Raw genomic sequence first — 15,854 nt, 5'->3', positions numbered from 1 at the left:
AGGATGAGGCTCAGGGGTGTGTGGGTCAGCCTGGTGTTCCAGGTAGAAGAGGAGGTTTCCCTGGAGGATGAACCAGCAGTGCTGGTAGCTGGTATTTCTGGCCCCTTTCTTTAGCAGGATGCCCTCCCAGTCCGGAGCCTGTGTTTTGTACCCACGGAAGAAACTGAGCACGGACTTGTGGTGCAGTTTCATGGTAGTCCAATCTGGGAGGAAACCTTAGGGGCAGAAGAGAGGAGGGGTGGTCCATCTGGTTATCCTAGGGACCCCAGCTACACCCAGTGCCCTCCTCTGGCCCCAGTAGGCTTGCTCTGGGCACATTCTTGGCCTACTGGTATTCAGACTCTGAGTATCCTCAAGAGGTAGAGGTCTTGTACCCTGAGCACTGGGACCTACTCCCACTTCCCAACCACAGCTCTGCCCCTTGGGACAGATAACAAACCCTGGGCAGGGGCTGCTGGGCTGGGGTCCTGTTTGGGGGGCGGGGGCACGGGTATCCACTACTGCCCTTTTCCAGGCCTACCTGAGATGAGGGCACAAGGGACCTCTGGCGTCGGTACTGGGCACAGGTGCCACTGCTACCTCTCCTATTATGGCTCTTCCCACCTCAGAAACCAGGAAATTGTCCAGGGGGTAGGCGTGGGGTAAATGACTTCCCCTGGGTTGGAAAGGAGCTGGGTTGAGAAAGTGCCCCGGGAGAACCGAGCATCTCCTCTGGGACAAGAGCAAGGCCGCACTTCGAACTAGGAGAGGGCGGACAACGGGACGCCGAGAGTAGGAAGGCAGGATCTCTAATGAGACGATGAAAGGCGCAGAGCCAGCCCTGGAGAAAAGACCAAACGGGGAAAGGGAAACAAGGGCAGGGACCCAGAGGCCCTTCTGGGACTTTGCGCCTCCATCGTGACTCTGGCGCCCCTTTAGGTAAAGCGCGCTCCGCTTTCTCCCCAGAGCCTCTACTGCCGTAGGAGGGAATCGAGACCACTTCCGGCCATCCCTCTCGTCCGATTAGGGTCTAGGCGTTCATACGTCCCCTCTGCTCGCCATCGTTGCCCTACTCGGCTCACGTCACTTCTGGGAGGGGGTGTCTTTCCCCGCTCAGCGCGTACTTCCGCCCGCTCCTTCAGTTAGTCCTCTAACACGAATGAAGCCACTTCCGGCCTTCCCTGGCGCGTTCCGCAGTTCTCTTCCGGGTGGTGGCGGCGGGTGCCCCGGATGTAGCCCAGGCGAAAACCTGTTTCCCGGTATTCCCCCGCCTTTCCTGGGTCTTTAGGTGAGCGCGCGCCTGCGGGATTGCTGGAGTGCTTGTGGCTCTGCCGCCTCTCTGATTTGTACACAGCCCAGGACAGTTGGGGGTCACCCCACGTAGTTGGGAGTTCGGCGCAGGGAGGAGCGGGGCTGCCAGGGTGCCAGGTCCTGGGTTCGCTGGGGCCCCGCGGGCTACGAGGAAGCTGGAGGTGGTTGAGCGGGTGTCTGCTCGCGGAGCAACGTCGCGCCCGGGACTGCGGGGGCTGGGAATTGTGGTGGTCACGCGGGGGAGCCCGTCTCAAGGGCTGGGGGGTGCCCGTGGGGAATTCCTCCGCGCGTCGACCTCTCCATCCCCGCTCCAGCAGCTCTTTCGGATGCCAGACCAAGTCCTGGGGGCCTCTTGGCTGCCAGCTCCCCTTTCGGCCCTTGATTCTGTGCTCCCTCCCCTCCCAAACTGGATCCAGTACCGACCAAGGGAAAGATTTGTTGTGCGGGAGATCCTCTCGCGGTGAGTATTCTCCTCACCCAGTTTCTTTAATCTGCACCCTTTTCCTCGGCTCAGCTTGAGAAAGGCCCCTCTGTCCAGTCATGCCAAAGAGGAAAGTGACCTTCCAAGGCGTGGGAGATGAGGAAGATGAGGATGAAATCAGTGTCCCCAAGAAAAAGGTGAGGGGGCCAGATTCCTGCGTTCTGGGGAGGAGTGAGGGGAGGAAAAAAAGCTAGAAGCCAGGAGAGAAATCTGGAGGGACAAAGAAAAGGTGGAAAGGGCTAGCTTTTCTATGTGCTCTGAAAAATGGGTTTGCAGGATTTTTAGTTTGAGTCTAGATCCTAGAGTATTTTGAGTAATAGCCAGTAACCTGCATCTCTCTCGATTTCTGACTCCTGCCCACAGTTGGTGGACCCTGTGGCTGGAGCAGGAGGTCCTGGGAGCCGCTTCAAAGGCAAACACTCTTTGGACAGTGATGAGGAGGATGATGATGAAGGGTCCAGCAAATATGACATCCTGGCCTCAGAAGATGTAGAAGGTGAGCTATAGCCAAGAATTGACTTTCTGCTGGAGGAACAAATAGGGGCTTCTGAGGTCACAGAGCACAGGAGGCTCCTGTCTCTTTTTCGCATTCCTAGCATGGGATGCCTGTGTCTTTGGTGCAGGTCAGGAAGCAGCCACACTCCCCAGTGAGGGAGGTGTGCGGATCACACCCTTCAACCTGCAGGAAGAGATGGAGGAAGGCCACTTTGATGCCGATGGCAACTATTTTCTGAACCGGGAAGCTCAGATCCGAGACAGCTGGCTGGACAACATTGACTGGGTGAGGTCCAGAGGCTGGCATGGCTGGGCCTGGGCCTTGCTGGCAGTTTGTCAGAAATAAAACCCCCCCATTTTCACATTGCAGGTAAAGATCAGGGAGCGGCCGCCTAATCAGCGGCCGCTGTCAGACTCAGAGGATGAGGACAGCTTGGGCCAGACACCAATGAGTGCCCAAGCCCTCCTGGAGGGCCTTCTAGAGCTGATGCTGCCAAGAGAGACAGTGGCTGGGGCACTGAGGCGCCTGGGAGCCCGAGGAGGAGGCAAAGGGGGCAGCAAGGGGCCTGGGCGGCCCAGTTCCCCCCAGCGCCTGGACCGGCTCTCTGGGTTGGCTGACCAGATGGTGGCTCGGGGCAACCTCGGGGTGTATCAGGAGACAAGGGAACGATTGGCCATGCGGCTGAAGGGGTTGGGGTGCCAGACCCAGGGACCCCGTGACCCCACAGCCCCACCCTCCCTGGACATGTTTGCTGAGGAAGTGGCGGAGCGGGAGCTGGAGACCCCAACCCCTGCCCAGAGAGGAGGTAAGATTGAAGGGCAGAGGAGGGGGGTTGTGGGCAGGGGCAGGCCCCTTGAGGCCCAGATGGCTCTGCCTGTTATTTTAGAAGCAGAGTCGCCTGGAGATGGTCTGGCCGATGTGATGTGGGAATATAAGTGGGAGAACACAGGGGATGCTGAGCTGTATGGACCCTTCTCTAGCATCCAGATGCAGGTAAGCTCCTTTCTTCACTTTGTCTCTTCTTTCCCTCCCCCATCCCATCAGTCCTCCCCCAGCTCTGCCCTCTATACTTGCAGACCTGGGTGAATGAAGGCTATTTCCCGGATGGTGTTTATTGCCGGAAGCTGGACGCCCCCGGCGGACAGTTCTACAATTCCAAACGGATTGATTTTGACCTCTACACCTGAGCCTACTGAGGGCCGAGTTTGGTGGCCCCTTCTTTCTTGGATTCTGCGGAGGAGGCCCCGGCTGCCTTAGGCAGTGAGGATATTGGGGGCCACTCTTCAGTCAACTTCTTTTTCCCAATAAAAGCCTTTAGTTGTATATTAGGGCCTTGGCTGGGCTGATGGCCAGAAGTCGAGGACGTTTTCCAGACCCCTTTGGACTTGCTTTGGCCCTTGAGTGTTTCCTCTCATGAAGTTCCTCCTCGGGAGTTTGTCTCTGGTCCCTTGAGCCACTTCACCTTTGTTTACCAGTCCCTGGGGCAGAGCTGGACCTGTCAGGTGTCCTGTGGTCTCCCAACCTGGGCTTTGTTCACCATCTAAAAATCTCTCCACTCACATGCCGTTCTCTAGAATCCTCTGGCAGTTCTTGTTTTGCTGTTCTTAGGTCTTTGGCTTTTAGGGCCTAAGATGCTCTGCCTTTCAGTGAGTGCAGGACAGAGCCCCAGAAGTGGAGACTTTAGGCCTGGAAAGGCTGGGACATCTGTTGGTAGTCAGCAGGAAAGCTGATACTCACGGGCTCCCCACTGCCTCATACTTCTTAGAAGTGGATAGAAACGGCCTCTTAGGTAAAGTCTAGACTCAGTGTTGGCACTTGAAGTACCTTTCAAGGCCACCAGGGCCAGTCATGCTTTGTACAGGCACAGAGATGGGCAGTGTCTCACTGGAGGTTACACAGTGCGTCAGAGGGCGCACCCAGACCCAGTGGGCTCCCTTCAAAGACCTTTCTTGGCACCAGGGCTTTTCTGTCTGGCCTCGGAAGCCCCGTGGCTTACGTTTCCTGGGCTCCCACAATGTGTCTGACACTGGTTAGTGCCTTGAGGGAACTGAGAGAACTGGGCTGGTCCCCTCCCAGGAATTCAGAGTCAGGGGGAGGGATTGGGAGGAAGACTGATAGGCATAATTGTATAGTCTGAACCAAACACCTTCCACGTCCCACCGGTACTGCCTTCTGCCTCTCCTCACTCACACCAGTTAGTTCTCCATCTCGGCTCTCTGTTAGAGTTTTATGGGGAGCTGTAACATAACTCCGCAGAGATTCTGAATGAATTGATCTAGGTAATGGCCTGGTGTTGGGAGCTTTAAAAAGCTCCCAGGTGTTTCACACGTGTAGTCAGGTGGAAAACCACTGGGCCTGACTCCAGGACTGAGGTTACACCTGGGGAAAGGGGCCGTTTCGTGGACCCTGCTGTGGTGGAGCCGAGCATGGGTGTGGCCGGGGCTCTGGTGGAGTCCGTTACCTATGGGAGAGTCAAGCACCAGAGCCATGGGGGCAGATGGGAGGGTGGGAGGAGTCAGGCTTGGAACCAGGAAAGGTTGGAGGGGCGGCGTGGGGATACTTGATGCTCTAGTGAGGCACCCAGCTTACATGATAATTAACTCCTATAATAATTAGGCCCATCCTAGTGCCAGTCCAGACCTGGATTTCATTGACTTCAAAATGCCTTCACTTGTAAGATGTCTCACTTTATGTGTCAGAAAGAAAAGCCTGCACATTGCCGTTGTAAGATGTCATTGATTCAGAGCTGCCTCCTGATTTCAGAAATGTTCCAAAGTGGAAAGCAGATGTCTTAGGACCCGTGAAATACAGCGTTCACATTTATATCCCCAGTGACCGACTCACGGGAGGTTCTTAGTGTTTGGTGAATAGATGGAAGCCGTGGGGGGCAGTTCCCCTAGATGTCCCAAAGGCACCCCGGGCTCCACAATCCAAAGCTGACCTCACCTTCGCCACCCGTACAGCCTCCTGTGTTCACCTCCCTGAAGACAGCATGTGCAGGCAGAATAATGGCCCCCAGAGATGGCCACTCGCCACTATATGACTGTATGGCAAAAGGGACCTTTAAATGTGCTTATGTTAATGGCTGAGATGGGGGGATTATTCTGGATTATTGAGGTGGGCCCAGTGTAACCACAAGGGTCCTATTACATGAAAGGGACTGATGCGGGTCAAAGTGAGAGGGAGATGACGATGTTACACCCACGGCTGGGTTTGAAGATGAAAGAAGGGGCCATGTACTGAGGAATGCAGCAGCCTGTAGAAGCTGGAAAAGGCAAGAAAACGGGTTCTTCCCAGAGTCTCCACAGAGAAATGCAGCCCCACTGTGGGTTTTAGCCCAGTGAAAACCATTTTGGACTTTTGACCTCTTCTAGAACTAATAAACTCGTGTTGTTTTAAGTTGTCAAGTTTGGGATCATTTGTTATAGCCTCAATAGGAAACTGACACTCCATCCAGCTGAATACCTCTCCTTCATGAGCATCAGTAAATTCTCCCTTCGCCCTGTCCCTATTTCAAGCCCCTATCAACACTTAACTCCCTTGCCTTTAAAGAACAAACTGTGTATATATTTATGTGTGTACGTATATAATTTTTATATAAACATTGTATATCTTAAAATAGTTTTGCAGATTAACAGAAAATTTACAAAAATAGTACAGAGTTCACCCAGCTTCCTCTATTGTTAACATCTTTCAGTAGTACATTTGTTACAACCAATGAACCAATGACCTTGCTATTTTTATCCACCCATTTAAAGTACCATTGTTTTTAGTACATTCACATGGTTGTGCAACCATTGCTACAATCTCATTTTAGAACATTTTTCTCTAAAAGAAACCCCACCTGTCAGCAGTTCCTCCCTATTCCTCTCCATCCCCCCTCATCCTCCACTCCCTGACAACCTCTAATCTACTTCCTGTCCCTGTAGATTTGCCTATTCTGGACATTTCCTACAAATGGAATCATACCATACATGGTCTGTGTTTTTTGTGTCTGCTTCTTCTACTTAGCATGTTTTCAAGATTCATCCATGTAATGTGTAACAGTACTTTATTCTTTGTTATTGTTGGCTAACATTCCATTGTATGGATGGATTACTGTTCACTAAACCTCACACTTTATATTTTACTAGCTTTTCCCTAATGTCTCTCTTCTGTTTCAGTGTCCCGATGTGGGACACTGCAGGACATTTAGCTGTCATGTCTCCTTAGCTTCCTCTGTTCTATCTGGTCCTCAGACTTGTTTTCACTGACCTTGACCAGTTTGAGGAGTGCTGGTTAGGTAATTTGTCAAATTCCTAAAGTTTGGGCTTGTCTGGTATTACCCCCATGATTAGATTTGGGTTATGGGTTTGGGGGAGGAAGACCACAGAAGTGAAGTCCCTTGCCTTTCACTGAAACTTTTTTTTTTTTTTTAATAGACATTACTTTTTAAAAAAAATTTATCTTTGGCTGTGTTGGGTCTTCATTGCTGCGTGCAGGCTTTCTCTAGTTGCGGCGAGCGGGGGCTCCTCTTCGTTGTGGTGCACGGGCTTCTCATTGCAGTGGCTTCTGTTGCTGAGCACGGGCTCTAGGCACGTGGGCTTCAGTAGTTGCGGCATGTGGGCTCAGTAGTTGTGGCTCTCGGGCTCTAGAGCGCAGGTTCAGTAGTTGTGGCGCACGGGCTTAGTTGCTCCGTGGCATGTGGGATCTTCCCGGACCGGGGCTCAAACCCATGTCCCCTGCATTGGCAGGTGGGTTCTTAACCACGGTGCCACCAGGGAAGCCCCTCACTGAAACTTTTAAGGGCTCCGCATTGCCCTCAAAGTTCTAAAGCTTGAAGCTGATAGGTTTTCCATGGCCTGGCCTGAGCCAGCCCCTCCAGCTCCACAACTGCCTTTTCTTTCCTTCCTCCTGGCCTCCCCCGACTCCAGGCTCTGGGCTTCAGCCTGCTCCCAGAACAGGACAAATAATTCACTTTTCCAGGCCTGGCCATTGATGCCCTTCTCTCTTTTCAGACTCTCCAAGGAGACCAGTGACTGTGTCTGTCGTGACTTAGCTCTAGGCCTCCTTTTCCTAAAGGCTTCCTGACTCCCACTCCCACTTTCCAGGTTGGTCAGCATTTCTTCCACAGTGCCCAGTAGCACAGATGTCTGACGCAGCACCCAGAGCGGTTTTTCCTGGCCTGTCTTCACCAGCTATCCTGAGACAGGGAATCAGTGCTGATGAATGAATAGGGAACGAGCCATTTCTTTCCCCCTCCTGTGTGTCAGGGGGACAGCGCCTTCCTGAGCCAGACTGGGAAGTGGGAACTTGTGGGGCTGTTTATCTTTGTTGCCCCAGAGCAGGTGAGGTGTGACCTGGATGGGAAGTGTACAGGTGTCTAGACCCAAGCGTCCCCCAGAGGGGCAGGATGGAGGGGTCTTTAGGGTCATTCTAACTCCTGGGGGTGTCACTGAGCCATGGGCAAATTTATAGGAGGGGTTCAAGGTCAAAGCTGCAGGTGTCATCACTGCATCTGGGACACCAGACCCTCTGAAATGCAGCCTCTTGCCTTTGGGAGGCCATTTGCCAGAAGAGTAGCGAGAGTGGGGGAGGGTGAGTCTAGACACTCCTGGTGGGGGGCTGGGGTATCACTCTGCCCTGGGCATCTGGTGGGGCCCTGGGGGAGACAAGGACTGGGAAAGAACCCAAAAGGGGTTAAGATTAATGAAGAATCAGGATCCACAAAGCCTGAGGAGTTTGGGCACCTTTACACCTTTGACACACCTGCCACCCCTTCCAGACCCGCCCGGCTGGCTGGGAGTCTCATTGCACAGTCACTGAACCCCAAGCTCCCAGGCAGTGGGGAGACCCGAACCTGGCAGCTTGCCTTCCACTTTGCTCCCAGCCAGAACCAAGCTGGAGCCCTGGAGATGCGAAGCTCTTTCTGATGCTGAGACCCGAGAGGAATTCCTCTCAAGGGTGGATTTATTATTTATTTATTTATTTATTTATTTATTTATTTATTTATTAGCGCACCCCTCGGCTTGAGGGATCTTAGTTCCCCGACGAGGAACTGAACCCGTGTCCTCAGCAGTGAAAACGTGGAGTCCTAACCACTGGACCGCCAGGGAATTCCCTCAAGGGTTGATTTAGTAGCAGATGTTTCGCGCAGGATTCCAGGGTGGATAATGTTGTTCCTTCAAGTTAGTAGCCATTTCTGAACTCCCCATGGAGGCTGGGCTGCCCCTGGTCCTTCTTTGGCCATTCCCCAAGTTCAGTGATACACTTTCATTGTGGTGGGTTCACCACTTCCCAGACCACCTTCAACCTCCTCCCGGGGGAGCTTCCCAGCACACATCTCCAGCTGGCTGGCTGGGGGCTGCGGCTGCCCTGTTCTCTAAGAGGCTTGTCTGGCTCAGCCTGCCCTGTAGGTAACACCCCACTTCCTTGTGTAAATACTGCATGTGACAAGTGTGTAAAACCTAGCTGCAGACGCTGATGCTGAGATTTGCTTGGGCAGCCTCTGGTTTTCCTGTTCTGATGCTAACATCCATGTTCTCACTTTCCTGTTCTCCACCCACTACCTCACGTATCTCTACCCCGGAATATCTCTGCAGCTCTCAGTGGCATCAGGCCCTGCGGCTCCCATGTCCTATTTTGGACACATTTCTCTGTCTCAACCTCTTCACACCCACTTGCACACAATGTGGGCTTTTGCCCTCTGGCCTAAGGGCACTGCTGCCTCTTATCTGACCCAGACTTCTGAAGCTAAACCCATCTCTACTTGATAAGAGAAGAGGAGGGTTTTTGACATTTGTTTTTTTTTTTTTTTTCCGTCGTGTGGGGTGAGATAGGGGTAGAGGATTAAGAGGTACAAACTACTATGTATAAAATAAGTAAGCTAGTGGTTAAGAATCTGCCTGCCAATGCAGGCGACACAGGTTCGAGCCCTGGTCCGGGAAGACCCCACATGCCACGGAGCAACTAAGTCTGTGCGCCACAACTACTGAAGCCTGCGTGCCACAAGTACTAAAGCCCGTGCTCTGCAACAAGAGACGCCACCGCAATGAGAAACCCGTGCACCACAATGAAGAGTAGCCCCGGCTAACTGCAACTAGAGAAAGCCACGCGCAGCAGCAAAGACCGAATGCAACCAAAAATAAATAAATAAATAAATAAATAAATTTTAAAAAACAAGTTAAGCTACAGGATGTATTGTACAGCACAGGGAATATAGCCAATATTCTATAATAACTTTAAATGGAGTAAATCTATAAAAGTTTTGAATCACTATAAGGTACGCCTGAAACTAATATCATATTGTAAATCAACTATACCCCAATTAAAAAAATAAAGTGACAGGGCTTCCCTGGTGGCGCAGTGGTGAAGAATCTGCCTGCCAATGCAGGGGACACGGGTTCGAGCCCTGGTCTGGGAAGATCCCACATGCCGCGGAGCAACTAAGCCCGTGAGCCACAACTACTGAGCCTGCGCGTCTGGAGCCTGTGCTCCACAAAGGGAGAGGCCGCGACAGTGAGAGGCCCGCGCACCGCGATGAAGAGTGGCCCCCGCTCTCCGCAACTGGAGAAAGCCCTTGCACAGAAATGAAGACCCAACACAGCCAAAAATAAATAAATAAATTTAAAAGTGACGGGCTGGTACTCAGATCCTCTTATTCTATTTTTTTTTGCCATGCTGCAAGGCTTGCAGGCTGTTAGTTCCCCAACCAGGGATTGAATCCAGGCCCTCAGCAGTGAGAGTGTGGGGTCCTAACCACTGCACCGCCAGGGAATTCCTGACATTCCTTAAGTATCTAAATAAGTTAATATTATGTTTAATTTTCCCGACTACCTACTATTTAGTTACATATTTTCCCCATCTTGCTGATGTGAAAAATGAGGCTTAGAGAGATGAGGTAAACTCCCCAAAATGACAAAGTCTGAAAATGGTAGAGCCAGGATTTGAACCCAGGCCTGTGTGATCCTAAAGTCCAGACAGAATTTTTGGTGGGCTCTCTGTTCCAATTTATGGCCTATTTTTAAATTGGGTCTTCTTATTGAGTTTTGAGACCTTAATAGATCTCAAATACAAGGGCTTTGTCAGATACATATTTTGCAAATATTTTCTCTCAGTCTATAGCTTTTCATTTCATTTTTAAAAATCAGTATCTTCTGAAGAACAAAAATTTTTAATTTCGATGAGTTGTTTGGTAATTTTTTTTTTCTTTTATAGTTTGTGCTTTTTTTGTCCTATTTAAGAAGTCTTCATCAAACCCAGGGTAACTAAGATTTTTCTATGTTTTCTTCTAGAAGCTTTATAGTTTTAGTTTTAACATTTGGGTTTATGATACATTTCACTTAGCTTTTGTATATATATATTTTTTTGGCATATGGCTGTCCAATTGTTTCAGCACCATTTGTTGAGAATATTCTCCTTTCCCCCATCATATTGCCCTGCCACCTTTGCTAAACATCAATTGACCACATATATGTTCATCTTTTTCTGAATTGTTTATTTTATTTCATTAATTTATATGTTTATCTCTACACCAAAACTATGTCTTGATAACTGTAGCTGTATAGTGAGTCTTTTTTTTTTTTTTTTTTTTTTTGCGGTAAACGGGCCTCTCACTGTTGTGGCCTCTCCCGTTGCGGAACACAGGCTCCGGACGCGCAGGCTCAGCGGCCATGGCCCACGGGCCCAGCCGCTCCGCGGCATGTGGGATCTTCCCGGACCAGGGCACGAACCCGTGTCCCCTGCATCGGCAGGCGGACTCTCAACCACTGCGCCACCAGGGAAGCCCCTGTATAGTGAGTCTTGACATCATGTAATGTACTTCCTCTTTTTTCTTTTTAAAAATTGTTTTGGCTAGTGTATGTCTTTGGCTTTCTATATAAATTTTAGAATCAGCTTATCAGTTTCTCAAAAACCTTGTTGGGATTTGATTGGGATAATGTTAAGTCATGTAGAATTGATGTCTATTTCTTCCTAATAATATTTATTGATATTATTGAGTTCTTCCTTAAATATTTGGTAGAATTTACCAATGGAGCCATCTGTGCCTGGAGTTTTCTTTGTAGGAAAGTTTTTTTCCTTTCCTGAATATTTCCATTTATTACCTCCAGTTTATGGGGGATGTGAAGGAATTCAACTGACTTTACAATGTCACCAGGAAAGAAATGCTGGAAACCTGAGGGTGAATCCTTTATGCTTCCAAATATTTTGAAAGGTGGCTCATGTAGATACAAAAACAACAACAACAGCAAAAACTACACCCCAAAACCCTCCAAACCAAGAAATTTTGTATGATGAAAGAGTATTTCTGGGAATGAAAAAGAAAAAACTTTGCCTCTCAATGCCTATAGAGGTCTGTGCTAGTTTTGAAGATAAAGCTTTTATTTTAGGCACAGTGCTCAAATTGATTTCATAGGAAGGTTTAACTACAAATTGTTTCATTAATTATGTAAGGCTAATTCAAGTTTTCTTTTTTAAAAAATATGTATTTATTTATTTAGGCTGCGCCGGGCCTTAGTTGCGGCATGCAAACTCTTAGTTGTGGCATGCATGTGGGATCTAGTTCCCTGACGAGGGATTGAACCCAGGCCCCCTGCAATGGGAGCATGGAGTCTTACCCACTGGATCACCAGGGAAGTCCCCAAGTTTTCTATTCCTGAGTGAGCTTTGGTAGTTTATTATTTTTAAGGAAGTTTCCATTTCCTCTATGTGGTTGAATTTACTGGCACGAAGTCATTTATGGAATTACTTTCTTTCTTTCTTTTTCTTTTTTCTTTTTTTGCTGTGCAGCTTGTGGGATCTTAGTTCTCTGACCAGGGACTGAACCCAGGCCCTCGGCAGTGAGAGTGTGGAATCCTAACCACTGGACCAGCAGGGAATTCCCTGGAATTGCTTTCTTTTTTTTATTTTTATTTTTATTTTTATTTTTATTTTTTTGTGGTACGCGGGCCTCTCACTGTCGTGGCCTCTCCCGTTGCAGAGCACAGGCTCCGGATGCGCAGGCTCAGCGGCCATGGCCCACAGGCCCAGCCACTCCACGGCATGTGGGATCTTCCTGGACTGGGGCACGAACCCGTGTCCCCTGCATCGGCAGGCAGACTCTCAACCACTGCACCACCAGGGAAGCCCCTGGGATTGCTTTCTTAATGTCATTTTTGAATTGTTTGTTGCACTTTGCATAAGTCATTCTACTACCTTCTGATCTCCATTGTTTCAGTTGCAAAGTTGGCGTATATCAGTATTGATGCTTCCCTACACATGATGAGTCTTTTGTATTTGCTGCTTTTATGATTTTTCTTGTTGTCTTTCAACAGTTTGGCTATAATGTGTTGGACCATGGATCATTTTGTATGTATCCTACATGGCATTAATTGAGTTTCTCAGATGTGTAGATTATTTTTTCATCAAACTTGGGAAGTTTTTGGCTATCCTGTCTTTTTTTTTTTCCTTTTCCTTGGTAAAGTACTTTATGTTACTAGTTTCTACGAAGACATATTCCATGAGCAAAGTGATTAAGATTTTGGTTTCTTAGTCAGATAGTCCTGGGTTTGAATTCCAGCTTTGCTACTTATTAGTGGCAGACAAGTCACTTCATTGCTTTGTGTCTAGATTTTTGTTTACTGGTTTATTATACAGAATACTATAAAGAATATACACCCAGATGAAGAAGTACATAGGGCAGGGTCTGGAAGGGTCCTGAGCACAGGAGATTCTGTCCCCATGAAACTGGATGTGCCACCCTCCCAGTATGTAGATATGTTCACCAACTGGGAATCTGCCATTGTTTCTTCAAATATTTTTTTCTGCCCTTTTCTCTTTTTCCTTTCCTGTTGGGACTCCTACTATGCTTATGTTGGGACACCTGTCGTTCCGTAGATAACTGAGCAAAGACTTATTTTTTAAAACATATATTTATTTGTTTATATATTTATTTAATTTATTTTGTCTGCTCCAGATCTTCATTGCCGTGCACAGGATCTTTTGTTGCAGCATGCGGACTTCTTAGTTGTGGCATGCAGGTGGGATCTAGTTCCCCGACCAGGGATAAAACCAGGGCCCCCTGCACTGGGAACATAGAGTCCTACGCACTGGACCACCAGGGAAGTCCCACGACTCATTTTTATTTGCCTTTGCCCTCTATGTTCTTCAGATTGGATAGTTTCTACTGACCCATCTTCAAGTTTACTGATTCTATCATCTGTCATCTTAAATCTGTTGTTGAGTCCCTTTAGTGAATATTTCAACAGTTATTATTGTTACTTTCAACTCCAGAATTCCTTTTTTTTTTTTTAATGATGGGAGTATGGTTTATTAAGCTGCGCCTTAGTACAGGCGCTGGGGCTTGCCCATAGCGCTCTTAATGTACAAAGCCCGGATGTTCTGCCAATTTTTCTTGAGCAATGACACCAGGAAATTGACAGCTAACTGTATGTTGTACGCAAGCTCAGAATCTTTCACCTTCATGTGGCCAACAGCCACTGCCAGACACAGTACCTTCTTCATCTGGAACTTGATCATGGACTTCACTTCATCAGCTTTGGCCACCATGTTCTCATTGTGGGTCAGTTAAGAAGATAACTTGCCAGACTTATTCAGGCCTGGGCCCAGGATTCACGGGATCCGCTTGATCAGAGACTCTGAAGCCAAAAACACATCATACTTTTTGGCCAGCTTCTTGACCAGTTTCTTATTCTTTTTTTTTTTTTTTGTGGTACGCGGGCCTCTCACTGTTGTGGCCTCTCCCGTTGCGGAGCACAGGCTCCGGACGCGCAGGCCCAGGGGCCATGGCTCACGGGCCCAGCCGCTCCGCGGCATGTGGGATCTCCCCGGACCGGGGCACGAACCCGTGTCTCCTGCATTGGCAGGCGGACTCTCAACCACTGCGCCACCAGGGAAGCCCTCTTATTCTTGTTGAGTTTCTTCGGCACCTTGATGTCCATTTCCGGAAGATTTTCATCATTCCAACAGACACTCTGTACCCTGACTAAAAATCTCCCCATTCCTCTCGCCCTCCAGTCCCTGATAATCTCTATTTTTTCTGTTTCTATGAATTTGCCTATTCTAGGTACCTCATATAAGTGGAATCATACAATATTTGTCCTTTTGTGTTCAGCTTATTTCACTTAACATACTATTTTGAAGGTTCATCCATGTTGTAGCATGTATCAGAACTTATCTTTTTTTAAAAAATACATGATTTCTACCCCTTTATCAAGATGATCTATTTTTGATTAATTGTTGTCACACCTTTCTTTTGCTGTCACACTTCTTTGTTTAGTTCTTTGAACATATTTATAAATAGCTACTTCAAAGCCTTGGTCTATTAAATGCAACATCTGGGGGCATTGAGAGACAACTTCTACTGATTACATTTTTTCCCTGAGTTTGGACTGGGTTCTGATGCCCCCTAAGGGTTATTGTTGTCATGGTATGTTTGTTTGTTTAATAACTGGCCTAGGCAAAATCTGTGAAATCTGCCTTCTTCATGGTGTGTGGCCACTGACCTTTCTACCCTGGTTTTTTAAAAAAATTAATTCATTAATTAAATTTATTTTTCGCTGCGTTGGGTCTTCGTTGTGGCATGTGGGCTTTTCATTGCAGTGGCTTCTCTTGTTGCAGAGCACAGGCCCTAGGCGCGTGGGCTTCAGTAGTTGTGGCGCACGGGCTTAGTTGCTCCACAGCATGTGGGATCTTCCCGGACCAGGGCTTGAACCTGTGTCCCCTGCATTGGCAGGCGGATTCTTAGCCACTGCACTACCAGGGAAGCCCCTACCCTATTTTTTAAAAATCCTTTTTTTTTTTAAATTTTTAAGTTTGGGTTCCTAGGTAGACCTCTGTGTCAGTGTAGCTTAATGGTCAGCCAATTATTGGATGGAGGTTGTACTCAGTTACTTTGCGTCAGTGAGAATTCTGTCCTCTGCCAATGGATCTGTGTGTGGGTGGGAGAGCACAAAGTTCCAGCTGTTTTCAGGTTGGCCCCAGCCTTACTTTCCACTGAGCCCTTCTGAGTCTTCTCTGTACATGTAGCCCCAGGGTTAGCCAAGCGCGTAAGGGTGGAGCGGGCCCTCTGCCCTCTGCGGCAAATGCACGCAGCCTCAGCTAGGAGTATGCTCGCCTCGTCCACAGCCACAGCGTCAGGCTCTTCACTCGCATGCCACACGTTTAGCTACTTATATTGGCAACGGCGCTTGGCCTGGACATTGTCTGGGTCTCAAATCCAATGAGTCCCCTTCAGCAGTGAAGCTGCTGGTCCTCAAGACCTGCCCCACCACGGCAGAACCTATCAAGCTGGGAAGGGGGCAAGATGGAGCAACCCCAAGCAGGAACACCACAGACGCTCACTGTTCTAACTCAGAGTTGAGCAGTTTTCAGCCCAATTTGCTTCTTGGATTGGGGTGTGCCTTTGGTCGATTTCAGAGCCCTGAAGTGGCTGTTTTGTCTAGTTTGCCCAGATTTACAGTTACTTTTTTTTTTTTTTTTGCGGTACGCGGGCCTCTCACCACTGTGGCCTCTCCCGTTGCGGAGCACAGGCTCCGGACGCGCAGGCCCAGCGGCCACGGCTCACGGGCCCAGCCGCTCTGCGGCATGTGGAATCTTCCCGGACTGGGG

At 48.9% G+C, this 15,854-nt stretch overlaps 1 protein-coding gene and 1 pseudogene across 3 annotated transcripts; one reads left to right on the top strand and one right to left on the bottom strand.

Moving 5' to 3' along the window:
- The first annotated feature begins 1,119 nt into the window (after positions 1–1,119).
- On the top strand, positions 1,120–5,666 carry CD2BP2 (CD2 cytoplasmic tail binding protein 2). Of its 3 annotated transcripts, none has more exons than XM_067013633.1 (7): positions 1,120–1,267; positions 1,805–1,908; positions 2,135–2,267; positions 2,395–2,552; positions 2,637–3,072; positions 3,154–3,260; positions 3,344–5,666. In XM_067013633.1, exons 2-7 carry the CDS (start codon positions 1,831–1,833, stop codon positions 3,452–3,454), a joined length of 1,023 nt encoding a protein of 340 aa, XP_066869734.1. In that variant the 5' UTR covers positions 1,120–1,267; positions 1,805–1,830; the 3' UTR covers positions 3,455–5,666. The 3 variants fall into 3 exon arrangements, with proteins under 3 accessions (XP_066869734.1, XP_058892236.1, XP_066869735.1); XM_059036253.2 differs by having other exon boundaries at positions 1,258–1,451; XM_067013634.1 differs by having other exon boundaries at positions 1,259–1,414.
- A 7,902-nt stretch (positions 5,667–13,568) lies between these two features.
- Positions 13,569–14,185, bottom strand: LOC136792594 (large ribosomal subunit protein uL1-like; annotated as a pseudogene).
- Positions 14,186–15,854: the final 1,669 nt, after the last annotated feature.

The sequence above is a fragment of the Kogia breviceps genome, chromosome 14 (assembly GCF_026419965.1).
Source record: "Kogia breviceps isolate mKogBre1 chromosome 14, mKogBre1 haplotype 1, whole genome shotgun sequence".
Taxonomy (NCBI): Eukaryota; Metazoa; Chordata; class Mammalia; order Artiodactyla; family Physeteridae; genus Kogia; species Kogia breviceps.
This window is presented reverse-complemented; position numbering and strand designations above follow the sequence as displayed.